This window comes from Ahaetulla prasina, chromosome 8 (assembly GCF_028640845.1).
Source record: "Ahaetulla prasina isolate Xishuangbanna chromosome 8, ASM2864084v1, whole genome shotgun sequence".
In the NCBI taxonomy this organism is placed as follows: Eukaryota; Metazoa; Chordata; class Lepidosauria; order Squamata; family Colubridae; genus Ahaetulla; species Ahaetulla prasina.
Genome location: NC_080546.1, coordinates 90,627,465 through 90,654,289, shown reverse-complemented (window position 1 = coordinate 90,654,289; position 26,825 = coordinate 90,627,465). Strand labels below are relative to the sequence as shown.

Sequence of the window (26,825 nt, the reverse complement as noted above, 5' to 3'; positions counted from 1 at the left end):
AGTGTACATAACAGAAAAGATACATTCATCAAGAAGCATAAGGTACAACACTTAAAATGAAAAGGAAGGACGGAAAAGGAAGGAAACAAAAAAGAAGGAAGGAAGGAAGGAAATAGAATAGAATAGAACAGAACAGAATAGAATAGAATTCTTTATTGGACAAGTGTGATTGGACACACAAGGAATTTGTTTTGATGCATAAGCTGTCAGTGTACATAAAAGAAAATGATGGAATGGAATGGAATGGAATGGAATGGAATAGAATAGGAGAGAATAATGGAATTTAGAATAGAATAGAACAGAACAGAACAGAATAGAATAGAATTCTTTATTGGCCAAGTGCGATTGGACACACAAGGAATTTGTCTTTGGTGCATATGCTCTCAATGTACATAAAAGAAAATAATGGAATGGAATGAAATGAAATAGAATAGAATAGAATGGAATAGAATAGAATAGAATAGAATATAGAATAGAATAGAATAGAATAGAATAGAATAGAATAGAATAGAATAGAATAGAATAGAATAGAATAGAATAGAATTTTTTATTGGCCAAGTGTGATTGGACACACAAGGAATTTGTCTTGGTGCATATGCTCTCAGTGTACATAAAAGAAAAGATATGTTCATCAAGGTACAACATTTACAACACAATTGATGATCAATATATCAATATAAATCATAAGGATTGCCAGCAACAAGTTATAGTCATACAGTCATAAGTGGAAAGAGATTGGTGATGGGAACTATGAGAAGATTAATAGTAGTGCAGATTCAATAAATAGTTTGACAGTGTTGATGGAATTATTTGTTTAGCAGAGTGATGGCCTTCGGGAAAAAACTGTTCTTGTGTCTAGTTGTTCTGGTGTGCAGTGCTCTATAGCGTCGTTTTGAGGGTAGGAGTTGAAACAGTTTATGTCCTGGATGTGAGGGATCTGTAAATATTATTTGTTAATTATCAGTTCTACAGTTACTTCGTTATTTAGTTACTTCGTTATTTAGTTATTTGGTTATTTAGTTACTGAGTTATTTAATTATTTAGTTTTACGGAGCGGTGAATTCTCCAGCACTGGGAAAAATAGTCTTTGCCTCTTTATTTATTTATTTTTTTGGTAAATGAAAAATGAATGAAATGTAAAATGCTCTGCCTGCTGGCTTAAATAAATTCTTTAGCAATAGAATAGAATAGAATAGAATAGAATTTTTTATTGGCCAAGTCTGATTGGACACACAAGAAATTTGTCTTTGGTGCAGATGCTCTCAGTGTACATAAAAGAAAAGACATTAATAGCACTTAGACTTACCAGTATATACCGCTTCACAGTGTTTTACAGCCCTCTCTAAATGGTTTACAGAGTCTGCCTCTTCCCTGACAACCTGGGCCCTCATTTTACCCACCTCGGAAGGAGGGAAGGCTGAGTCAACCTTGAGCCGGTCATGATCGAACTGCTGGCAATGGTCAGAGCTAGCCTGCAATACTGCATTATAATTAGTGGGAAGGAAGGAAGGAAGGAAGGAAGGAAGGAAGGAAGGAAGGAAGGAAGGAAGGAAGGGCAATAGCAATAGCACTTAGACTTATATAACGCTTCACAGTGCTTTGCAGCCCTCTCTAAGTGGTTTTACAGAGTCAGCATATTGCCCCCAACAATCTGGGTCCTCATTTTACCCACCTCGGAAGGATGGAAGGCTAGGTCAATCTTTGAGCTGGTGAGATTTGAACTGCCGAACTGCAGCTAGCAGTCAGCTGAAGTAGCCAGCAGTGCTGCAGTCTAACCACTGCACCACCTTGGCTCAATTTATTGTCCAAACGGCCATGTTTGATGCCAGAGGCTCCAGATACCGGTAGTGCTTTTCTTCAGCCGTAACACACTAAAGAGTCATAACAAATTTAATGGAATGTGTGCGTGTCTGCATCATTGTCCTGTCCCCCCCATCCACAACCAAGAAGACACACGAGCTGACTATATCTGCCAGCAATTTACTCCTACAACAGATATCAGTTCTGGCAACGAACCTGCGATTGCCTGCCAAGTTCTCTTATCTCCTCAGACCAGCGTAACTGCAGTTCAGAAATAAACAGAAATCCAGAAGCCGAAGTCTCAGTCTCAAAATATTGCAGCCAAAGTTTCCAAGAGTCAGTTTTTGTCCGTCACAAGAAGCTATAGAGCAGCTCCTCCTGCTTTTATACCCTGTGGGGTGTGGCTCTGTGACTCAGTACGCTTTAGGCCTGCCCCACCCCTTCTTTTGTTGCTCCTGCCTCTCCTTTCTGCGATGCCTGGGATTTAACCAGGACTGATTGTCAGCAGCTGAGTCTTGAGGCATTGCCTGGGAGGGGGAAGGTGTGGGAGAAAGAGGCCTCATCATCTCCTCCACCTGGCCTGCCTCTGGAACCTGGAGCAGAGCCAGAGAGGAAGGTCCTGCAGAGGGAAGCCCTGTCGGCTCTTCCCCCTCACTCTCTGAGTCACTCTCTGCCAAGAGGCCAGGCTCGGGAGCTGAAGACACAACAATCATCTCATTTTAAGAACCCCATAATCCCTTTAGTCCGGGCGACTAAATGGACCTGAGTGTTTGACTGGCCGGATGCTCTTCTTGTCGCCAGTGCGGAGTTTGTTGTTCAGCAGATATATTCTTCCTTGTGCCCAGAGAGAGAAATATCTGCCTTCTACCTAGGATCGAACTTGTTCACAGCCTCCGGATTGCGAGGCGAGAGCTCCCCCTCCAGGCCACCGCACCGCACTCTTTTTATGCGGGCATAAAAAAAAATAAAAATAAAGAGAAAAAGATGGGATTCCTGTTGAGTGCCTCGTCGTCATATGGGCATCCAACTAAACCAAGCGCACCATTGCAGCTGGGGATGCTTGAGGCCATGGGACCACCACAACCCTTTCCCCCACTTTCTGCCGGAGGTCGGAGCAGCTCAGAGTTCAGGCATCTGCCGGAGGTTGTTAAGAAAGACTGGGGGCTGCTTTCTGCCTTTTAAGAACATGTTTCTCCTCTTCTCCTTTAGGGAGAAGATATAACGTTCTGCTTTTTTTAATATCCCCCCCAAATATTTCATTCTCTAGTGCGGGGGGGGGAATGCTTCCCCCAAACTTATCCTTCAGAGATAGATTATTAAGCTTCTGTGTCAAAAGAAACACATTTTAGATCTAGTACAAGCAGGGGTGAAATGCTCCCGGTTTGGACGGATCACCCAATCTGGTAGGGATGGTGGCGGGTGGTTCAGAGAACCGGTAGCAAAAATCCCTGCCCACCCATCCCCATGCCTAGCTGAGCTGCGCGATCATCAGAGGTTTTTTTAAAAAACTTTTAAAAGCATTTTTTCTTTGGCCGAAAAAATGCTTTTAAAAGTAAAAAAAAAAAGCCTCTAATGATCACGTGGCTTAGCTGGGGTCGTCAGAGCCTTTTAAAAGCATTTTTTCTACAATCTCATCGGCCAAATAGGTTGTTAAAAAATGCTTTTAAAAGGCTGGCAATCCCAGCTGAGTTGCCTGATCGTCAGAGGCTATTAAAAGCATTTTTTTACAACCTCTTTGGCCGAAGAGGTAAAAAATACTTTTAAAAGTAAAAAAAAAAAAGTTGGCCACACCTATCCAGTCACATTACCCCACCACCACCAAGTCATGCCCACAGAACCAGTAGTAACTAATTTTACATTTCACCACTGAGTACAAGCCCTTACAATACAATTATTGTTCACCTTTGTGTCAATTATATTCATAGAGTTACTCTTGATATGGAAATATACTCCCACAACAAGTTAGTTATTCCTCTGTGGAGAAAATTGTGCGAATGTCCCAGTAGGTAGTGTAAAAAAAATTCTAGTCGTGGTTGATATATTTTGTGGTAATATAAGAGTTGGCATATTACAATATCAGTAATATTAAATAGTAATATTTAATTACAAATACAGGTTGGGATGGAAATCAAGGGTGGGTTCTGCTTACTTTTACTGCTGATTCACAACGGGGCCACGCGTGCATGTCTATTTTGCTCAAGCACGCGCACCCTGAAGACCTCAGGGTCGGTGGGTGGAGCCTCCCGCCGGTTTCAGTACCGGTAAATAGCTCACTATTCCCCAACTGTCTCGCCGCGATGCTTCCGGTCGAATCTCCTCTTTTGTTTCCAATGGGAGGGGCCAATCACCTCCAAGGTGTGGCTTTACTCCCGAGGCGACCCTGCTTTCTTAGTTGTTCTTGTCTTCCGGCAGCTCTGTGCATGCGCACACTGGGAACGGGCTCCAGCTGTTCCTCTGCCTCACTGCTATCTAGCTCCCTCTTTGCCTCCGATGCAGAGCCCTCGTCCGAGCTTTCCCCAGCCCCCAGGACTGGCCCATATTCCTCCCCAACCTTCTCACTGTCTGACTCTGCTGCCAGCTCTGCTGGCCGCCGGCGGGCCACAACAGGTCTGTGCCAGAGGAGAGACTACAAGAAGCGATGATTGCTTCCTCTGTAAAAGTGCTAAGTAACTGTTGCTATGTTATCTTTCATTAGGCAGCCTGTTAGTTCTCATGGGATGCTCCAAAGAAATGTTTTGTTCCTCCTTAGCCCAGAAGCTGTGCCCTGGGGCATGAAGGAGAAGGAGCACTGAGTTTCTCTTAGGTGACTTTGAACAGAACAGAACAAAATCACAGAGTTGGAAGGGACCCGGTAGGTCATCTAGTCCAACCCCCCCCACCCAAGCAGGAGACCTTACCTACACCATTACTGTCCAGTCTCTTCTTGAAAGCTTCCAGGGATGAAGCTCCCACCACTTCATCGTAAGAAGAAGCACCTTACGCGATGTTTACGTTCTTCACCTTAAGAACTTTGCGGAACGTCAAACCTTAACGAGGTTCAATTTAAATGGGAATCGAGCCCTGGCAACATGTCTCTTAACTCTTAATTCCGGAATTGGGTTGCATCCGATGACCTCGTGGCGTTTGTCGTTTAGGAAAAAAAAATTAACAGTGATTATAAACAGGGTGTGATCAACACCTGCTCCTTCGGTATGGAGTTCTTGTTTCTCACCTTGTATTTCTCTTTCTTCGTCTCGCTCTGCGCCCTGGTGTGCCTTTATTTTTCTGGATGCCAAGAAATGACTTACAAGCACGAAGGTAAGAAGCAGCTCTTAAGTCCCTGACTTAGCTCCGATTCTTTTAATGTAAGATTTGCCCTTCTTGGTCTCTCTTTGGTTTATTAGCCTGTTTCCCCAAAAATAAGACCCAACCGGAAAATAAGTCCTAGCATGATTTTTCAGGATGCTCGTAATATAAGCCCTACCCCAAAAATAAGCTCCAGTTCAGATTGACTGCCAGATGGTGCATTTGGTACTGTATTTCTCCAAAAATAAGACCCAACTGGAAAATAAGTCCTAGCATGATTTTTCAGGATGCTCGTAATATAAGCCCTACCCCCAAAATAAGCCCCAGTTAAGAACGTCAGCCAAACCAATGCATTTTAGTAACATAGTTCCCTGAAAATAAGACCCAACCGGAAAATAAGGCCTAGCATGAATTTTCAGGATGCTCGTAATATAAGCCGTACCCCAAAAATAAGCCCCAGTTAAGATTGTCAGCCAAACCAATGCATTTTAGTAACATAGTTCCCTGAAAATAAGACCCAACTGGAAAATAAGGCCTAGCATGAATTTTCAGGATGCTCGTAATATAAGCCGTACCCCAAAAATAAGCCCCAGTTAAGTCAGCCAGATGGATGCCTTTAGTACCATATTTTCTCCCAAAATAAGACCTAGACAGGAAATAAGCCCTAATGCATCTTTTGGAGCAAAAATTAATATAAGATTTATATAATGTAAGTCTTCTTTTTGGGGAAACATGGTAATGAGAAGCAGTGAGTGATTCTGGGCCCTTTTGCATTAGACAAGTGGAATAACAGCTCCTAGGATAGCCATTTTTAGTCTTTCTTAGAAGCAAGAGGTCTGCGAAACGTAGGGGGTTGTATTATCAATATTGACCGTAATTCCCAGTCATGAAGTAGGAGAAAAACAACGATAGGAAGACTCCGGGGAAAAAAATTGAAAATCTCAACAGGTTTTTGTCCTCTTCTGATTTATAACTTGATCATCAGCGTAACATCATCTTGAGATGCATCCTCAAATTGTAATGTCTATGGAGATTCTCCGTCATCCAGGTCATGATTGTCCCAAAGGTGTTTTTTTCCAAGAGGCAACTGGACTTTCTTTGAAGACGCTTCGACCAAATGACCAGCTGTCTGCAAGGAGTGTCAGTCCTTCCATTCTCCACCATCCAGTCAGAGCTGAAGAAGCTTCTGGGATGAGAAGCAAAACATCTTCAAAGAAAAACCAAGAAAGTTCAGTTGCTTCTTGACAGAAAGCACCTTTGGCTCACATTGTCATGTATTTGTGATTTTTTTTCTCCCTAGCATATTTTTGGGCAGTTTTTTTTAAATCGCAAGGCTTGAGGAAATAGTTGTCCGTTCTCTTGAAGCGGAAGTATCAAAATGGCTGATTTTTAAAGTGCCAGCAGTTCATCTTACGTTGATGATGTTTATGAAGTGGCCGGATTAAAACTTTCAGGATATCCTCATTGCCATGCGGGGGGGGGGGGGGGATATATCTGAAGGCACAAAGACAGAATTTAGACAGAACAAAGAAATTTCATGTGGGAAGATAGATAGACTCAATTACAGTGACAATGAGCGCAACAGGTAGAAGACTTAAAGAAACAGGGACAGATTGCCACGGAGAAAATCAATCAATCAGATCATATCTGGAAGGGACCTTGGAGGTCTTCTAGTCCAGCCCCCTGCTCAAGCAGGAGGCCTTATACCATTTCAGACAAATGACAGTCCAGTTGTCAGGTCTGGAAACCTACGGCCTAGTATGGAAGTCTCCTAGACACTAGTCTCTTCTTAAAAACCTCCAGTGATGAAGCACCCACAACTTCTGGTGGCAAGCCGTTCCACTGGTTAATTGTCCTCACTGTTAGGAAGTTTCTCTTTAATTCCAGGTTGCTTCTCTCCTTGATTAGTTTCCATCCATTCTTTCTTGTCCTGCCTTCTGGTGTTTTGGAAAGTAAACCCCCTCTTTTCTGTGATAGTCCTTCAGATGCTGGAATCCTGTTATCATGTCCCCCCCAAGTCCTTCTTTTCTTTAGACTAGCCAAATTCAAATCTTGCAACCGTTCTTCATACATTTTAATCTCCAGGCCTTTGATCATCTTACTTGCTCTTCTGTGAACTTTTTCCAGCATCTCAGCATCTTTTTTGTCACGTGGTGACCAAAACTGGATGCAGGATTCCAGGTGTGGCCTTACTAAGGCTTTATAAAGCGGTACTAATCCTTCCTGTGATTTTGATCCGATGCCTCTGTTTATACAACCGAGGATTGTATTAACCTTTTTAGCTGCTGTTGCACATGGCTGGCTCGTGTTTAAGGGATGGTCCGCTAGGACTTTAAAGTCCCTCTAACAGTTACGGTTGTTAAGCCAAGTCTTGCCTAATCTGTACTTGTATCTTTGGTATAATACATATATACCAAACATGTATATCAGTGATGGCTAAGCTTTTTGCCATCACGTGCCAGGAGCGGGGGGGGGGATGGTCACACGTGCACATGCCCACACCCATAATTCTATGCGCCCTGCTCCTGGCACACGATGGCACAGCAGGCCCGTTTTTTGCTCCGGAAGTTGGCAAGCGGGCCATTTCCGGCCTCCGGGGAAGTGGGGAAGGCCGTTTTTGCCCTCCCCAGACTCCTAGAAAGGCTTCAGAGGCTGGGGAGAGAGAAAAACGGGCCTTCCCCATCACCCCCAGGGTCCTCCAGAGGCAGGAAACAGCCTGTTTCCCTACTTTTTGTGGGCCCAGAAGTCCTGAAAGTCAACTGGCCGGCGCACACACTGTTGTGTCTTGCCCGCTCTCACCGCAGCCGGGGTCTTCTTATCTGCTTCCGAACGATGAAGAATGTCCTAGTATGCCTCCCGGCCCCAGCCCTGGCTCCATGCCCAGACAGGCTGAGGAGGAGGGGGCACCTCCCGGCCCCAGCCCTGGCTCCATGCCCAGGCAAACGGAGCAACTAGACCCCTCCCCCTCCCCCACAGCATGTGAGCCTGAGGGAGGTTTATTACCAACAGCTGCCGACTGGAGTGACCCTCGTGTCAGAAGACTTGATAGACGGAGGCAACAGAAGGAAGGGAGGGGCAGGCCTGGATAAGTGCTGAGTCATGGAGCCACACCCCATGGCCTATATAAAGGATCTGCTTTCTGGCATTCTCTGAGTCAGGCAAAGTCTAAACATATCTTGCTGAAGTCACTTTCTGGTCTCCTGCCTGCCTTGAGGACTTTGCTAGGACTTTGGCAGAGCTGCAGAGGCACGCCTGATTCGGATTTCCCTGACCCGGCCGTCAGCGGAGGAGTGGGACACGACAGCTTTCAAATATTATCTGTCTACTATGGACTCAGTATAGAATAGAATAGAATTCTTTATTAGCCGAGTGTGATTAGACAGACAAGGAATTTGTTTCCGGTGCGTAAGCTCTCAACGTACATACAACAATCATGACAAACAACCAAGTTATAGTCATAAGAAGATAAGGATATAGGTAATAGGTAATAGGAATGATGAGAAGATTAATAGTAGTGCAGATTTAGTAAAAAGTTCGACAGTGTTGAGGGAATTATTTATTTAACAGAGCAATGGTGTTCGGGGGAAAAACCTGTTCTTGTGTCTAGTTGTTCTGGTGTGCAGTGCTCTATAGCGTCGTTTTGAGGGTAGGATTTGGAACAGTTTATGTCCAGGGTGCGAGGGGTCTGTAGATATTTTCACAGCCCTCTTTTTGACTCCTGCAGTATACAGGTCCTCAATGGAAGGCAGGTTGGTTGCCATTGTTTTTTTCTGCCGTTCTAATGATCCTCTGAAGTCCGTGTCTGTCTTGTTGGGTTGCAGAACCAAACCAGACAGTTATGGAGGTGCAGATGACAGACTCAATAATTCCTCTGTAGAACTGAATCAGCAGCTCCTTGGGCAGTTTGAGCTTTCTGAGTTGGCGCAGAAAGAACATTCTTTGTTGTGCTTTTTTGATGACGTTTTTGATGTTCGATTTCCATTTTAAGTCTTGTAATATGATAGAACCTAGAAACTTGAAGGTCTCTATGGTTGATGCTACGTTGTCTAGTACTGTGAGTGTGGGAAGGTTTCTCCTAAAATCTACTATCATTTCTAAATAGGTTCATATCCACCCACCTTCCCATCCTGACGATGGCTCTTGCATTGCTATGTGAAGGTCTGAGGGTCAAATGACATGGGTTTTGTAATTTGACGTTCAGGTTTATTAGCTTTTAACATTCCTAAACTGATAAAACAAGCTGCAGACAAGCTCCAGATAAGAAAAAGTTGGTTAGTACAAGTTGGAGCCTGGTTTATCTCTTTTGTGAATCTCCAAACAGCTTTTTTCCTCACAATAAAAAAAAAGCCTTTTTCCTGCTGACATCAAGACCTCATTTTCATGAACACCTGTGATATTATGGGACGGAAACAGGTAACTTGTTTGACTCCGTGTAACTAATTTTCTCTGTGGGAAAAGGGAAGGTTACTTTTATATCCCGTCCAATCAACTTTCCTCTTGCATTTTATTTGTTGTGTTAACTGTAAAAAGGAATGTAAGATGGGGCTCAGGTTTCCTCTCTCTCCTTTTCCATAGAAAGATCCCACTTTATCAGGGTACCCTAATAAAACTGCTTTTAAATGATTTTTTTGACTCAGTTGCCTTTTGGGAAGGTAAACTGAGACAGAATCTAGGGCCCGATTTGGTTTTCATTACTTTCTGCTTAAAACCTAGAAAAACGAATACGACTTTATGGACAATCCCACTGGGAAGAGCTTCTATTTTTATTCATTCTTTGAATAGAACAGAACAGAACAGAACAATATTGGAAAAGAATAGAATAATATTGGATTAGCATAGCATAGCATAGCATAGCATAGCATAGCATAGCATAGCATAGCATAGCATAGCATAGCATAGCACTATTGCAATGCTCTCTACATGGGGCTCCCCTTGAAGAGCACCAGGAGGCTCCAGTTAGTCCAGAATGGGGCCACGCGGGTGATAGAGGGAGCACCACGTTGCTCCCATATAACACCTATCCTGCGCGGCCTACACTGGCTGCCGGTAGCCTTCCGGGTGCAATTCAAGGTTCTGGTCACCATCTTTAAAGCGCTCCATGGCTTAGGACCGGGGTATCTACGAGACCGCCTTCTGCCGCCGATAGCCTCCCAACGACCGGTGCGCTCCCACAGAGGGGGCCTCCTCCGGGTGCCGTCGACCAAGCAATGTAGGTTGGTGACCCCCAGGGGGAGGGCCTTCTCTGTGGCAGCACCGGCCCTGTGGAACGAGCTTCCTCCAGGGTTACGGCAACTCCCTGACCTCCGGATCTTCAGGCGTGAACTGAAGACTTTATTATTTCAACGAGTTGGACTAGCCTAAGAATAAAATATTTTAGTCAATTTTAACCGGTTTTTTACCGTTTTAGTGATTTGGCGATTATAATATTTTGTTTTAATTGGGTTTTAAATGGCTTATTTATTATTGTTGTATTTTTAATATGCCTGTGAACCGCCCTGAACCCTACGGGAGATGGTGCGGTATAAAAGTATAAAAATAAATAAATAAATAAATAAATAGCATAGCATAGAATACAGCAGAACAGAACAGAACAATATTGGAAAAGAATAGAATAATATTGGAATAGCATAGCATAGCATAGCATAGCATAGAAAAGAATAGAACAGAACAGAACAGAACAGAATAGAACAGAACAGAACAGAACAGAACAGATTGGAAAAGAATAGAATAATATTGGAATAGCATAGCATAGAATAGAATACAACAGAACAGAATAATATTTGAAAAGAATAGAATAATATTGGAATAGAATAGAACAGAACAGAACAGAACAGAACAGAACAACATTGGAAAAGAATAGAATAATATTGGAATAGAGTAGAATAGAATAGAATAGAATAGAATAACAGAGTTGGAAGGGACCTCGGAGGTCTTCTAGTCCAACCCCCTGCTTAGGCAGGAAGCCCTATACTATTTCAGACAAATGGTTATCCAATCTCTTTTTAAAGACTTCCAATGTTGGAGCATTTGCCACTTCTGGAGGCAAGTAGTCCCACTGATTTAATTCTTCTGAGTATTCTAATTTCTTTATTACATTTATATAGAGCCTGTGTCATTACTCAGGGGCAATTCTGGGTGGCTCTCCCTCCCTCCTGCTTTGAATGGAAGTGGTTTCGTAGTGGGAAGAAGAGCGATTTGTTCTGATCTTCCTAACGAGTGAATTTCTTCTTCTTTCAGATGCATGCTGTGGGGATATATTTTGGATATGATACAGACTTTCTTAGCTCAGAAACTTACTCAACCACGGATACAACGGACAAAATTCCAGCAACCCCTGGAGACATCTTGCCACGGTCAGTGCTACTACCTTAGAGGAAACGTACGGCCGCAACCGAGCCCCAGATTTCGGTTGTTTAGCAAGACATTGGTTAAGTCAGCTTTGCCCCGTTTTACGACCAGTTGTTCTGGCTTCCCCATTGATTTTGCTTGTCAACAGGTTGTCAAAAGGGGATCAGGTGACCTTGAAAGGAACGGCGATGGTCATAAGTACGAGTCGGTTGCCAAGCACCGCGTGACTTTTGAGCACATGATAATGGAGATGCTGCAAAGGTCGTAAGGGTGAAAAACCATCATAAGTCACTCTTTTCAGTGCTGTGTAACTTTGAACGGTCACTAAATCAGACTCTTTTGATGGCCCCATTAATCCCTTGCGGGATGGGGGGAGCAGTCTGGGCAACTGAATGGAACTGAGTATTTACTGGCCGGATGCCCTTCCCTGTTGCCAGTATGGAGTTTTTCCCCCCCCCAGCAGATATATTCTCATTGTGCCCAGAGAGAGAAATATCTTCTTCTACCTAGGATCGAACTCACAGCCTCCTGAGTGTGAGTTGAGAGCTCCACCTCTAGGCCACCGCACTAAGTGAACTGTAACCTGTATTATATACAGAGATTTAGGGGCTTTTAATCTTTATTTATTCATTTCGGAATTATGCTTGTAAGTTAATTAAATATAACAATTGTCTCAGCCCAGCTTTTTGGTTAATTCCTCTGCTGGTTGAACAAATAAATGGATTTATGCTTAAACCATGTACCTGAAATGTTTTTTTAAGCAGGTGCTCAACAAATAGGAGTGTATTTTCTTTTATTCCTGAATCTCCAAATGGATCTGGCTTGCTTTATTTTCATTCCTGCCCTCATATCATGTGGCAGTATTTTCCTCCCTGCAAAATCGCACACCATTTTACAAAATATTTAAAAATACCAATGTTCAGGATTGGACCACTGACTTAAAAAAACAGAAAATGCAGGAGTAAATGTAATGCTCTGAGCACACCACCAGGCGGCGCTGGTCTGATACAAGCTTTTCATCCCTCAGAGCTTCAGAATCTTCCATAGAAAACTTCAATTCTAAAGATTTTAAAACGAAAAAAAATTAGGAGCAGGGTCTTAAAATGTACAAACGTTTATAGATACTTCAACAACTTAGGAAATTTAAAAACAATTGACCTAGCTTAGCATAATACAGGGGAGGAAAGAATCAATTGAATACTCCTTCTGGAATATTCCTTTCTTCTGGAATCTTCCTTCTGGAATATAGAATAGAATAGAATAGAATAGAATTTTTTTTATTGGCCAAGTGTGATTGGACACACAAGGAATTTGTCTTGGTGCATATGCTCTCAGTGTACATAAAAGAAAAGATACGTTCATCAAGGTACAACATTTACAACACAATTGATGATCAATATATCAATATAAATCATAAGGATTGCCAGCAACAAGTTATAGTCATACAGTCATAAGTGGAAAGAGATTGGTGATGGGAACTATGAAACGATTAATAGTAGTGCAGATTCAGTAAATAGTCTGACAGTGTTGAGGGAATTATTTGTTTAGCAGAGTGATGGCCTTCGGGGAAAAACTGTTCTTGTGTCTAGTTGTTCTGGTGTGCAGTGCTCTATAGCGTCGTTTTGAGGGTAGGAGTTGAAACAGTTTATGTCCAGGATGCGAGGGGTCTGTAAATATTTTCACGGCCCTCTTCTTGATTCGTGCAGTATACAGGTCCTCAATGGAAGGCAGGTTGGTAGAAATTATTTTTTCTGCAGTTCTAATTATCCTCTGAAGTCTGTGTTTTTCTTGTTGGGTTGCAGAACCGAACCAGACAGTTATAGAGGTGCAAATATGCATTTAATTCAACAGAAATAACCATTTTCCTTGAAGCAAAGATGCTCTGATTCCTTTTATTAGGACTTCCCTTTTCTCTGAAAATATAGTCTGTGGTTGGTTGGGGACAACATTAGGCCTTGGGCCTTCCAGAACCTTCCTTTGCAGCTTCCTTTAAATTTGCTTCTTCTTTTAAAAAGATCAGTCTTTTTGTTCCGTTTTCCAACAGATGAAGAGCTGCGTCATCTGACTTTCAGTAACGGGGTGGCCAATCTTGGCAACTTTAAGACACGTGGACTTCAACTCCCAGAATTCCCCAGCCAGCTATGCTGGGAGTTGAAATCTATAGGTTTTACAGTTGCCAAAGTTGGACACCTTTGGTTTATAGCTGAAGACACCTGTCTTCTACCTGTCTGGCAAGGTGTTGGGTCCCAGGCCCCAGTAGGAGTAGGAAACTCAAGTCAGTGTAAAAACAAACAAACTTTATTCGAACAGCTGAGAATGACTTAAACTAAATTAAAGCAAATTCCTCCCAACTCAAATTCCTCAGTCCTATCGCAAACCTTGGTCCAATTAGGCAAACTGCCAAAGGCCTTTCTTGGCAAAAATTCAGAAGACACCGATACAAAACAAACGCAACAAGACAAAGCTATCAATGTTGTTTTCCGGCAAAGAGCCCAAATGCCGTTGCTGGTCTTTTAAGCCTTATGGGAGGGGCCAATCATCTCTTGGCCTTACTCCCGAGTCGTCCTCTTTGCTTGAGCTGCTCTTGCCTTCTGGCAGCTCTTCTCATGTGTGCATTAGGAACAGGCTCCTCCTGTTCCTCAGCCTCACTACTGTCAGCCTCTGGAGTCCGCACATCACTCCTCAATGGCCCTGGCCCCACCTCTGCCTCCGACACAGAGCCCTCATCCGCGCCTTCCCCGGCCTCCAGGACTGGCCCACGCTCTTCCTCAGCCTCATCGCTGTTTGACTCCATTGCCAGCTCCGCAGGCTGCTGGCGGACCACAACACATGGAAGCTACAGGCACAATAGCATCTTTCCCACTAAAGTCTCTAAAATATTCCTTCCATCACTTCTTCTCTTCATTTTCATATCCAATAATTTCATCACTTTACATAATGTCATTGCTGGTATTGAAGCTTTATTGTTCATCCACTTTCCTGAGGTTTTTCATTTTGCCGGAGTCTTAATGCATTAAATATCCTCCTTTTACCCTGTTGACAACCGAGTGGCATTTATTTTATCTAACTTCAATTTGTAGACTAGAACGAGAAGAGAACCAGCTGAAGAACAAAAGGAAGAGTGATAAAGAAAATGGAAGACGCTGGAATTCCAACTCTTAGAATTGGATTTAAACAGATTTATCTAAACGTGTCGATGGAGATTCTCAGTCACCCAGGTCACGGTTGTCCCAAAGGTACTTTCTCAAAAGGCAACTGGAGTTTCTGGTTTTTCTTTGAAGACATTTCGCTTCTCATCCAAGAAGCTTCTTCAGCTCTGACTGGATGGTGGGGAACGGAAGGATTGATACTCCTTGCAGACAAGCTGGTCATTTGCATCCTTTTTTAGAGGCCACTTGGAGGTTTATCTGTGTCCTCAGGATCACCTGAGTGGTCCAAATGGGTGTGAAGCCTTCTGGGAACTGCTGAAAGGACCATGTTGTAGACTGGAGATAGATGATATCGTCTCCCTCCCCCTCTTTTGAGAGAGAGCTGTTCAGTTTTGACATAGATGGCCTCTTTGATCCTTCTTTCAAACCAGAGGTCCTTTCTGTCCAAAATGTGGATTTTGCTGTCTTCAAAAGAACGGCCTTTGTCTTTTAAATGCGGATGGACCGCTGAATTTTGTCCTGACGGGTTTGTTCTCCTATGTTGTGCGGTGCGTTTGTGAAGTGGTTGTTTTGTTTCCCCTCTCTAAAAGGATGCAAATGACCAGCTGTCTGCAAGGAGTATCAATCCTCCCATTCCCCACCATCCGGTCAGAGCTGAAGAAGCTTCGGGCATGAGAAGCGAAACGTCTTCCAAGAAAAACCAAGGAAGTCCAGTTGCCTCATGGAAAAAAAGCACCTTTGGGAGGATTGTCTGAAGAGTAAACTCAGATGGATCTTAAGTGGCTTTTTGAACTCGGCTTAGCTTTCTGATCGTCATACCGTGTGTGGTCCGTATCCTGGTTTGAAAATGGATTTGCCTGCAGAAGTGGCATCAAGGCAGCTGTGCCTGACATCTGATCTGCTTTTTGTTGTGTCTCGTCCGATCTCACCACAGCCGGGGCCTTCTTATCTGCTTCCGAACACGGAGGAATGTTCTAGTATGCCTCCCGGCCCCAGCCCTGGCTCCATGCCCAGACAGGCTGAAGAGGAGGAAGTATCTCCAGCCCCCAGCTCTGGCTCCATGCCCAGGCAAACGGAGCAACTAGACCCCTCCCCCTCCTCCACAGCATGTGAGCCTGAGGAAGGTCTATTACCAACAGCTGCCGACTGGAGTGACCCTCGCGTCAGAAGAATTGATAGGCGGCGGCATCAGAAGGAAGGGAGGGGCAGGCCTGGATAAGTGCTGAGTCATGGAGCCACACCCCATGGCCTATATAAAGGACCTGCTTTCTGGCATTCTCTGAGTCAGGCAAAGTCTAAACATATCTTGCTGAAGTCACTTTCTGGTCTCCTGCCTGCCTTGAGGACTTTGCTAGGACTTTGGCAGAGCTGCAGAGGCACGCCTGATTCGGATTTCCCTAACCCGGCTGTCAGCGGAGGAGTGGGACACGACACTTTTCATGTCTGAAGCCCATCCAAAATGGAGATTGTTGGTTTAGAGTCACGGCAATCGCTTAACCACAGACGCAGAAATGTTATAAGGGTTATATGATGCCCTGCGTTACGACTGTCATGACTTATGATCATAATGGGTTGGTTCAATTATGGACATGTTGAGGACTAGCTGTATGGCAGCAACCTTCCAACATTGCGGTGGCGCAGCGGTGAGAGTGCAGTACTGCAGGCGACTTCTGCTGACTGCCCGCTGACTGCAATTTGGCAGTTCGAATCTCACCAAGCTCAAGGTTGACTCGGCCTTCCATCCTTCTGAGGTCGGTAAAATGAGGACCCAGATTGTTGGGGGGCAATATGTTGATATTATAAACCGCTTAGGGAGAGCTGTGAAGCACTGTGAAGAGGTATATAAGTCTAAGTGCTATTGCTAGTCCTTCCCTTCCTTCCTTCCTTCCTTCCTTCCTTCCTTCCTTCCTTCCTTCCTTCCTTCCTTCCTTCCTTCCTTCCTTCCGTGGTGGCACAGTGCTTAGAATTCAAGATTACAGTCTAACCCTGCCCACAGCCTGGAATTCGATCCTGTCCAGCTCAAGGTTGACTCAGCCTTCCATCCTTCTGAGGTTGGTAAAATGAGGATTGTTGGGGGGGCAATATGTTGATATTATAAACCGCTTAGAGAGCGCTGTATAAACACCGTGAAGCGGTATATAAGTCTAAGTTCTGTTGCTCTTTGGGGGCCAGGAACTGGTTCTGTGGAGGGCAGTTTTTATGTGGACTATGTGTGTATGGGGGTATGTGTGTGTGTGTGGTAGCATACACTGCCTAGATTCCATGTGTGCATGAATGGGGCTTTGCTCACTTATGCAGTCCATTTCTGGCAGGCCGCAAGCCGGTTTTGGTCTGAGGGGTTGGGAACCCCTTCTGTATAGGACAAGGGTCAGCAAACTGCAGCTCTGGAGCCGCATGTGGCTCTTTCACGCCTCTGCTGCGGCTCCCTGTCACTCAAAATATGCATCGCAACCGCCAATATGCGACACCTGTCAGCATGCGATGTATTGAGCTTTTTGACCCCCAGCAGGCCAACCATGGATAAATCCAAGAAAAGAAAAGTTTCAGAAGAAAACAGAACATTTAATTCAACCACATATGCTAGTTCTGTGGCCGCTCAAGAAATAGTCAGGCATGGGAAGGGTTTTGTGGTTCCCGGTGTTTTCTTTTCTGTGGGAAACGGGTCCAAATGGCTCTTTGAGTGTTTAAGGTTGCAGACCCCCTGGTATAGGACAATGTAGAAATCTACTGTATATTTAAACAAGCATTATATTTAAACAAGCATTTTCAACAAAATGCTGTCTTTGATTGTCTTTTTCTATATAAGCCTACTGGAATCCAATAAACTCTAAATATTGTTTTTTGAGGGTCATTAACACTCTTGAAAGGGACACGGTGGCTCAGGGGCTAGGACGTTGAGCTTGTCGATCGAAAGATCGGCAGCTCAACGGTTTGAATCCCTAGTGCTGCCGTGTGACAGGGTGAGCTCCTGTTACTTGTCCCAGCTTCTGCCAGCCTAGCAGTTTCGAAAGCACGTAAAAATGCAAGTAGAAAAAATAGGGACCACCTTTGGTGGGAAGGGAACAGCGTTACGTGCGCCTTTGGTGTTGAGTCATACTGGCCACATGACCACGGAGACGTCTTCGGACAGCGCTGGCTCTTCGGCTTTGAAACGGAGATGAGCACCGCCCCCTAGAGTCGGGAACGACTAGCATGTATGTGCGAGGGGAACCTTTACCTTTACCTTAACACTCTTGATATAGTACTTTGAGTAATTTGACTCTTGATAAGGAAGTTAAGATACTCTCAGAAAATGTAGGAGCACTGAGTCAATTTATGGATGACGTGGGTGAATTTTTTAACACACTCTGGTGTTAAAAGAGAAATATTATCTATCAGATATAATCCGTCTTGGCAAACCAATTCTGTTTGCTTGAATCTTTTAATTCACAGACAAAAGAATTTTATACAGGGAAGAATGGTTATTTGGGGAAACAGTAATAGCATGTGCCAAAAATTGCCTTTTGGCTGTTTGTGCTGATACTTTTATCAGTTAACATTGTTGCAAGGCTGAGAACAATATATTTCTTAAGATATATGGGACAGGTTGAGACTGAAGGAGGCCATTGAAAGGTATCTAGCCACTTTTAAATTCAAGCCATTCTTTGTGTTGATAATATCATTGGAAATTATTTAGATAAATAGTATATTTTTCTTCGTGGTTAGAGTCCTTTACACAGAGTGCTCAAAAAAAAAGAAAGAGAGAGAGAGAAAGAAAGAGAAAGAAAGAAAGAAAGAGAAAGAAAAAGAAAGAAAGAAAGAAAAGAAGAAAGAAAAAGAAAGAAAGAAAAAGAAGGAAAGAAAGAAAAGAAAGAGAAAGAAACAAAAGAAGGAAAGAAACAAAAGAAAAGAAACAAAAGAAGAAGAAAGAAAAGAAAAGAAAAGAAAAGAAAAGAAAAGAAGAAAGAAAAGAAAAAGAAGGAAAGAGAAGAAGAAGAAGAAAAGAAAAGAAAAGAAAAGAAAAGAAAGAGAAAGAAAAGAAAAGAAAAGAAAAGAAAAGAAAAGAAAAGAAAAGAAAAGAAGAAAGAAAAAGAAGGAAAGAAAGAAAAGAAAGAAAGAAAGAAAAAGAAGGAAGGAAGAAAGGAAGGAAAGAAAGAAAGAAAGAAGAAAGGAAATAGTTAAAATTTGTCTTTAATTGATGAATGTATAATACACTTATAATGTATGACTGACAAATACATTTTGTATGCCATAGGTTCCTGTCGGTTAGCAGATTGTCAGGGGATAAAATACAGATTAGGAGGCTGGCAGGGGATAAAATGCAGCCTTCGGGTTTGACGGTGGAGGAATGTCATGACCACACGGATGCTACGATGATCGTAAGTCACCCCCTGGGACGCCGCAACCGTCATAAATGTGAAACCAGAGTTGCCAAGCGTCTGAATTTGGACGACACGAGCGTGTGTGGTCATAACTGTGAAACCCAGGTCCCAAGTTCCTTTTTTTTCAAGTGCCGTTGCAACTTCGGTCACTACATGAGCTGTTGTAAGTCGAGGACTACCCCTACGTGGTCCAAGCCAGGGCAGGGGGCTCTCCCTCCCTCCCTCCCCCTATCCCCCAAGGCAGGGTCTCATCCGGAGCTGAGCTCCATCCAGCGTTTCGCGGCTGCTCCGGAGAGCCCGTGGTGCTGAAGGACAGCTCCTTTCGCCAGGAACGGCGCGGTAAGCAAGGCGGACTCCCGTTTCGGTCGCGTCCTGGGCTGCCCCCTCCTTCCCCCCGCGCGCCGGGGCCGCTTCCTCCTTGCTCGGCTGGATTTGAACCCAGCACCAAAGGGCGCTGGGGATGTGCCGGATGGAACAATAGAAGCCACGCGTCCTTTTTCCACGCCTTCAGCGGCAGCGGCAGCAGCAGCAAAGAAAGCAACCGCAAGGAGAAGCAACGCCTCTTCTTGGCCACCCCAACGCGGATCGGGGTGCCAAGCAAGCAGGGGACCCCGGGCCTTCCACGGCCGCCTCTCCCGCCGGGACCGAGCCTCCCCACGGACTCCCCAAAAGGGTCGGGTGGCCGCGCGGCTTTTTCTACGGCAAGAAGCTACCGGTGGGGTGGGCAAAGGGGCGGTTGCCCACCTCCCGCTGCCGCTACCTGGTGGGTTGGGGAGGAGGGGATCGGGCAAGGCCATCCAGACGGGCTAAAGCCCTCCGCCGCGGGCGGGGCCGGAGCTCCGATTGTCCCCCCTGCGAGGGTCTGACCGGGGGTGGGGGGAGCTGGTGTTCCCAAACCGCCCCTCCCATCTGCCACTTTCCTCGCCCACCCCCCTCCCAGCAGCATCTCCCCCCCCCTCCCAGCCTCCCCGCTCCAAGAGTTAAAGTTGGGGGCAGGAGGGGCTGCGCGCGGTGGGGGGTGGGTGGGGCTGCCTCTGGCCCTGCTCTTTCCCGGCCTCCGACGCCCCCCGCCCCCCCTCAGCCTTAGATCGCGGATGGGCTGCCCTGCGGTCGTTTCAGCCGGAGGGGCTTCCCGCTCGGCCGCGCCCGGAGCTCCAGAGCCGCCACTCCTCCGTTCCGCTTGGGCCGCGAAAAGACCGGCGGTCTCCGCTCGGCCGCCCAGGCCGGCAGGCGCCGCTTCTTGAAGACAGACAGGCCGGAGGGCCGCCGCCTCCCCAGCGCCGCAAGCGGGGTTTCCCAGCTCACGGCTGCCCGGAGAGAATTTCCTTCTTTCGGCCTCGCTGGTTCCTGACTCGGCCCGGAGCGCGGCTCCATCCACCGGAGGAGGTGGCTGGAAAGGCCCCGTAGCCAACCAGGGCCCGAACCCCCAGTCAGCCCCCCAATTTCCCAACCCCCAGCCAGCCCCCCCAGTTCCCCAGCCAGTTCCCCAGCCAGCCAGCTCCCAGCCAGGCCCCCAGCCCCCAGCCAGCCAGCCCCCAGCCAGCTAGCCCCCAGTTCCCCTGCCAGTTCCCCAGTCAGCCAGCCCCCAGCCAGCCAGCCAGCCCCCAGCCCCCAGCCAGCCAGCCCCCAGCCAGCTAGCCCCCAGTTCTCCTGCCAGTTCCCCAGCCAGCCAGCCCCCAGTTCCGCAGTCAGCCCCCAGTTCCCCAGCCAGCCAGCCCCCTGCCAGCTCCTCCAGCCCCCAGTCAGGCAGCAACCCAGCCAGCCAGCCCCCAATCCCCAGCCTCCCAGCTCCTCAGCCTTCAGCCATCCACCCAGCCCCGTCTCCCAGACCCCATCCCCCAGCCAGGCAGCCATCCCCAACCAGCCATCCTTCAAACGCCTGAACCCGCCAGTCCCCCCGTTCCCCCTCCCCGTGCCCCCAACCAGCCTCCCAGTCCCAGCCCCCAGCCAGACAGCAGCCCCCGCCGCGGCTGCGCTCGTCATCTTCCCCCCCACCCCTCACCTCACCCCGCCGCCCCGCGGGCGCATTTGCATGGTCGCCGTCCCCGGAGCGGCCGGGTGGGCGGAGGGCGAGGCATGGCCGGGCGGCAGCGGCAGGGCGGTCGGAGAGGCGAGGAGGGGGAGGACGAGGACCTGCCGGTCTACCTGGCTCGGCCCGGCACGGCGGCCCAGACGCCTCGGCAGAAGTACGGCGGGATGTTCGCGGCCGTGGAGGGCGCCTTCGAGAACAAGACCATCGACTTCGAGGCCTACAGCGTGGGCCAAAAGGGAGCCCGCACCCCGCGCAGCGGCAGCCGCTCGGAGCTGCTCGACCGAGCCGGTGAGAGCGACGGCGGCGAAGTGTGCGGCTCCGGAGTCAGCTCACCCGGCCGGGAGACCGACCACGGGCGGCCCCTCTGCCTGGAGCTCCGGACTCCGCTGGCCCACGAGCTCTGGCCCGGCCCCGAGGAACGCAAGGTAAGAGCCTGGAGGGCGGGGGATGGGAAGGCGTGGGGAGGGGTCGCTGGGCCTGGGGCTTTTTTTGGAGGGGGGGGCTCCGGAGGAAGGGCCTGGGCGGACCTGGGTGGCCGGCTCCCATTCTTAGCCCGGGGTCGCCTTCTCCACGGACCCCCAGCTCTTCCTCCTCCTCCTCCCCTCCCCGTTCCTCCCTTCCCATCCACCTCCCCCATCTTCCTCATTGGTCTCAGGCAGAGGGTAATCCTGGGGGGCTTCAGAGCTGGCCAGATGGTGATGCGATGGGCAAATCCGCCCTGGGTTTTGCCGGCGGTTGGGCAGAAATTCCCGTGTCTGGCTGCTGGTTCTTCTTCTTCTCCTCCTTCTTCTCCTTCTCCCTCTTATTCTTCTTCTTCTTCCTCCCCTTCTTCTTTTTCCTCCTCTTCCTCTTCTCCTCCTCTTCTCCTTCTCCCTCTCCTTCTCCTTCTTCCTCTTCTCCACTTCCTCCTCCTCCTCTCCTCCTTCTTCTCCTCCTCCTTCCTCCTCCTCCTCTCCTCCTCCTCCTCCTCTTCTTCCTCTTCCTCCTTCTTCTCTTCTTCTTCCTCCTCCTCCTCCTCCTCTTCTCCTCCTCTTTCTTCCTTCCTCTTCCTCTTCTTCCTCCACTTCTCCTTCTCCCTCTTCTTCTTCCTCCTCCTCTTCTCCTCCTTCTCCTTCTCCTTTTTTCTCCTCTTCCTCTCCTCCTCCCCTTTCTCCTCCTCTCCTCCTCCTTCCTTTTCTCCTCCTCCTCCTTCTTCTCCCTTCCTCCTCTTCTTCCTCCTTCTCCTCTTCTCACTTCCTCCTCCTCCTCTTCTCCTCCTCCCCCCTCCTCCTCCTCCTCCTCCTCCTCCCTCTTCTTCCTCTTCCTCTTCTTCTTCCTCCTCCTCCTCTTCTCCTTCTCCTTCTTCCTTCCTCTTCCTCTTCTTCCTCCTCCTCTTCTTTTTTTTATTTATTTATTTGAATTTATATCCCGCCCTTCTCCGAAGACTCAGGGCGGCTTACATTGTGTAAGGCAATAGTCTCATCCTATTTGTATATTTATATACAAAGTCAACTTATTGCCCCCCCCCAACAATCTGGGTCCTCATTTTACCTACCTTATAAAGGATGGAAGGCTGAGTCAACCTTGAGCCTGGTGGGACTCGAACCTGCAGTAATTGTAACTGCAGGCAGCTGTGTGTTAATAACAGGTTGCATTAGCCTGGTGAGCCACTTCCCAGCCTTCTCCTTCTCCTCTCCCTCCCCTTCCTCTTCTTCTTCTCCTTTTTCTCCTTCTCCTTCTCCTGGTTTAACATTTTTTTATTGAGCTATAAGATAAAATAAGGTGCAAAATGCCCAAGTAAATAGAAGAACAGTGGGAGGGGGAAGGGGAAAAGAGAAGTGAAGAGAGAAAGGGGGAAAGAAAAAGAAAGAGAAGCATCGACTTCCAACTCTCTCCGTTGCAGTAAAATAAGGCGTCAACATCAAATCACAGCTTTTTGGGGTTTTTTTTCATAATAATATGAACTCAGCCGTTTCTATAAAGATCTGTCAATCTAATCGGTAAAACCCCAAATCCAACTTTCATTCTTATCCACGTGAAGCAAGAAGTTCAGGCGCGGTTTCCAGGTTGGAAACAAAAGCACTTACGTTCTTTTCTTTAATCGGGGTGGTCAGTTTTGCCCTTTCAGCCATCAGCTTCTGCAGCCATTCGTTTCATGTATCCAGGAATCAAAGTCTTCTTCCATTTTTGCACGCACAGCTATCTTGCTGCTGCTGTCTACATATATTTTATTTATTTATTTATTTATTTGAATTTATATCCCGCCCTTCTCCGAAGACTCAGGGCGGCTTACACTATGTCAGGCAATAGTCTTCATCCATTTGTATATTATATACAAAGTCAACTTATTGCCCCCCAACAATCTGGGTCCTCATTTTACCTACCTTATAAAGGATGGAAGGCTGAGTCAACCTTGGACCTGGTGGGACTAGAACCTGCAGTAATTGCAAGCAGTTGCTGTTAATAAGAGGCTGCATTAGCCTGTTGAGCCACCAGAGGCCCTATATATATATATATATATATATATATATATATATATATATATATATATATATATATATATATATATATATATATATTTGTTTTCTGAGGTTTTCACGGTGTTTGTATATAGGTCTTTGGTTGTTGGGTTTTCTCCGTGTAAAATTGGAAGTGTCTTGGCGGCGTTTGACGAAGTCTCATTCGTCATCTTCAGGCTTCAGCTTCGCGCTTCTGGGAGCTCCCAGAAGCACGAACCTGAAGCCTGAAGATGACAGTTTTCAAGACATAATTATACGAAAACCACTCTGCTATATATATATATATATATATATAGCGTCAAAAGTTCCGGATTTTGCCTCCGGTTCTTTTTCCGTGAGGCTCACAAAAGGAAAAAAAAAAAAAATCTGGTTTCACCTTTATCTCCATTTTCAAAATTTTCTGTATTAAAATAGGGATCATAGTCCAATTTTTTTTTTTTGCTTTATCACACATCCAACAATGGTTTTGTTTTTTGTTTGCTTTTTCTGGCATGCCCCCTCTGTTTCTGCTCTTCCATGCATGATACACGGGTCGTGTGGCTTGGTTTCTTCCTTTGGGGGCAAACGCACCTTTATGGTGGAAATGGAGATCTGGAAGTGGGGTCCCAGAGGGGGCTTGACTCCTAAATTTGGGGGCGCAGTTCGAAAGTTCGAAGCGAAGGACGAGAAGTATTTTGGGTCTTACTAACTTTACTAATCTGAGCAGACTGGAATCACTGAAACATAAAGGTGAAGGTTCCCCTCGCACATACGTGCTAGACGTTCCTGACTCTAGGGGGCGGTGCTCCTCTCCGTTTCAAAGCCGAAGAGCCAGCGCTGTCCGAAGACGTCTCCGTGGTCATGTGGCCGGCATGACTCAACGCCAAAGGCGCACGGAACGCTGTTCCCTTCCCACCAAAGGTGGTCCCTATTTTTTTCTACTTGCATTTTTTACCTGCTTTCGAACTGCTAGGTTGGCAGAAGCTGGGACAAGTCACGGGAGCTCACCCCATTACGCGGCGCTAGGGTTTCGAACCGCTGAACTGCCGACCTTTCGATCGACAAGCTCAGCATCTTAGTCACTGAGCCACCGCGTCCCACTCACTGAAACTTAGGGATAGGGAATTAGCTGGCGCCTAATACAGGTAGTTCTCGACTTACGACCACAACCGAGCCCAAAATGTTAAGCGAGACATTGATCAAGCGAGTGTTGTCCCGTTTTACGACCTCTCTTGCCACAGGTGTTGAGTGAATCACTGCGGTTGTTCAATGAGTAGCACGGCTGTTAAGTGAATCTGGCTTCTTGGAAAGTCGCAAAAAAAGAATCACGTGACAACCCCCTCCCCCCCAGCACTCTGTGACCGTCATAAGTGTGAGTCACTTGTCAAGCATGCGAATGTAAATCCCGTGGCCATGGGGATGCTGCAGTGGTCGTAAGTGTGAAGCACGGATACAAGTCCCTCGCTTCAGTGCCGTTGCACTGAAGATGCCGTAAGTCGAGGACTGCATGTGCTAAACACAAAGAAGGCGGCTCCTTGTGCTGTGGGAATCCAGCCGCTGCAGTGATCGAATTGTGGTTAAAGCTCAGTTTGAAACAGGAATTAGCCAGAAAAAAAGGGTTTCATTTCATTTTTCATTTTTCATTTATTAAATTTTTATACCGCCCTTCTCCCGCAGGACTCAGGGCGGTGTACAGGCAAATAAAAACAAACAAGACACTATATATAAAATATAAAATTAAAAAACTTATTATAATTTGCCTAAAAATTTAAAAAACTATAAAAAACTAAAACCCTGTTTAAAATTAATAATAACTATAAAATCCATAAAAATTAACCCAGCGCTGAATAAAAGATGTGTCTTCAGTTCGCGAAAGGTCGAAGGTCAGGTATTTGGCGTAAACCGGGGAAGTTCGTTCCAGAGTGTGGGAGCCCCACAGAGAAGGACCTTCCTGGGGCCGCCAGCCGACATTGCTTGGCGGACGGCACCCTGAGAAGTCCCTCTCTGTGAGGCGTGCGGGTCGGTGGGAGGCATATGGTAACAGTAGGCGGTCCCGTAAGTACCCAGGCCCTAAGCCATGGGCGCTTTAAAGGTCATAACCAAAACCTTAAAGTGCACCGAAAAGCCACAGGAAGCCAGTGCAGTCTGCGCGGGAGGTGTTACATGGGAGGTGCGACACTCCCTCTATCACCCGCGCAGCTGCATTCTGGACTAGCTGAAGCCTCCGAGTGCACCTCAAGGGAGCCCCATGTAGAGAGCATTACAATAATCCAAGCGAGAGTAGTGCGTGAGTGACTGTGCACAAGGCATCCCGATCAAGGAAGGCGCAACTGCGAACCAGGCGAACCTGGTGGAAGGCCCCCTGGAGCGGCCGTCAGATGATCTTCAAGCGACAGCCGCTCATCCAGGAGGACCCTAAGTTGCGCACCCTATCCTTTGGGGCCAATAACTCGCCTCCAACAGTCAGCTGCAGCTGCAGCTGACTGAATCGAGATGCCGCATCCACAGCCACTCCGTCTTGGAGGATTGAGCTTGAGCCTGTTTCTCCCCATCCAGACCCGTCGGCTTCCAAACACCGGGACAGCACTTCAACAACTTCATTGGGGTGACCTGGGGTGGAAGTACAGCTGAGTGTCATCAGCGTACTGATGGTACTTCACCCCAAAGCCACTGATGATCTCACCCAACGGCTTCATGTAGATGTTGAACAGAAGGCGAGAGAATCGACCCCGCGGCACCCCACAAGTGAGGGCCCTCGGTCGACCTCTGCCCTCCTGTCAACACCGTCTGCGACCGGTCGGAGAGATAGGAGGAGAACCACCGATAAGCGGTGCCTCCACTCCCAATCCCCCAGCCGGCGCAGCAGATACCATGGTCGATGGTATCAAAAGCCGCTGAGAGGTCTAATAGGACCAGGGCAGAGGAATAACCCTGTCCCTGGCCCTCCAGAGATCATCCACCAATGCGACCAAAGCTGTCTCCGTGCTGTAACCGGGTCGGAAGCGGACTGGAGCAGGTCTAGATAGACGGATTCTTCCAGGTATTGGGGTAGCTGACGCCACAGCACTCTCTACAACCTTCGCAAGCGAAGGTTGGAGACTAACGATAATTTCCCAAAATAGCCGGGTCCAAAGAGGGCTTCTTAAGGAGGGGTCTCACCACCGCCTCTTTCAAGGCGGCAGGGAAAACCCCTTCCAACAAAGAAGCATTTATAATCCTCTGGAGCCAGCCTCGTGTCACCTCCTGAGTGGCCAGCACCAGCCAGGAAGGACACGGATCCAATAAACATGTAGTGGCGCGGAGCCTCCCCAACAACCTGTCCACGTCCTCGGGAGCCACAGGGTCAAATTCATCCCAAACAGACTCAACAAGA

At 46.9% G+C, this 26,825-nt stretch overlaps 2 protein-coding genes across 2 annotated transcripts in view; both read left to right on the top strand.

Annotated features, from left to right (window-relative positions):
- The first annotated feature begins 4,991 nt into the window (after positions 1-4,991).
- LOC131202959 (uncharacterized) overlaps positions 4,992-26,825 on the top strand; it is a 34,389-nt gene continuing 12,555 nt past the window's right edge. Inside the window, exons 1-2 of the mRNA XM_058192683.1 lie at positions 4,992-5,097; positions 11,323-11,438. Of these exons, the coding sequence (XP_058048666.1) occupies positions 4,992-5,097; positions 11,323-11,354 (138 nt within the window). The 3' untranslated portion in view covers positions 11,355-11,438. The remainder of the gene's footprint in view (positions 5,098-11,322; positions 11,439-26,825) is intronic.
- The window catches only part of CRMP1 (collapsin response mediator protein 1), a 47,577-nt gene continuing 41,771 nt past the window's right edge, over positions 21,020-26,825 (top strand). The window contains exon 1 of the mRNA XM_058192673.1: positions 21,020-21,233. Coding sequence (XP_058048656.1) covers positions 21,020-21,233 — 214 coding nt within the window. The remainder of the gene's footprint in view (positions 21,234-26,825) is intronic.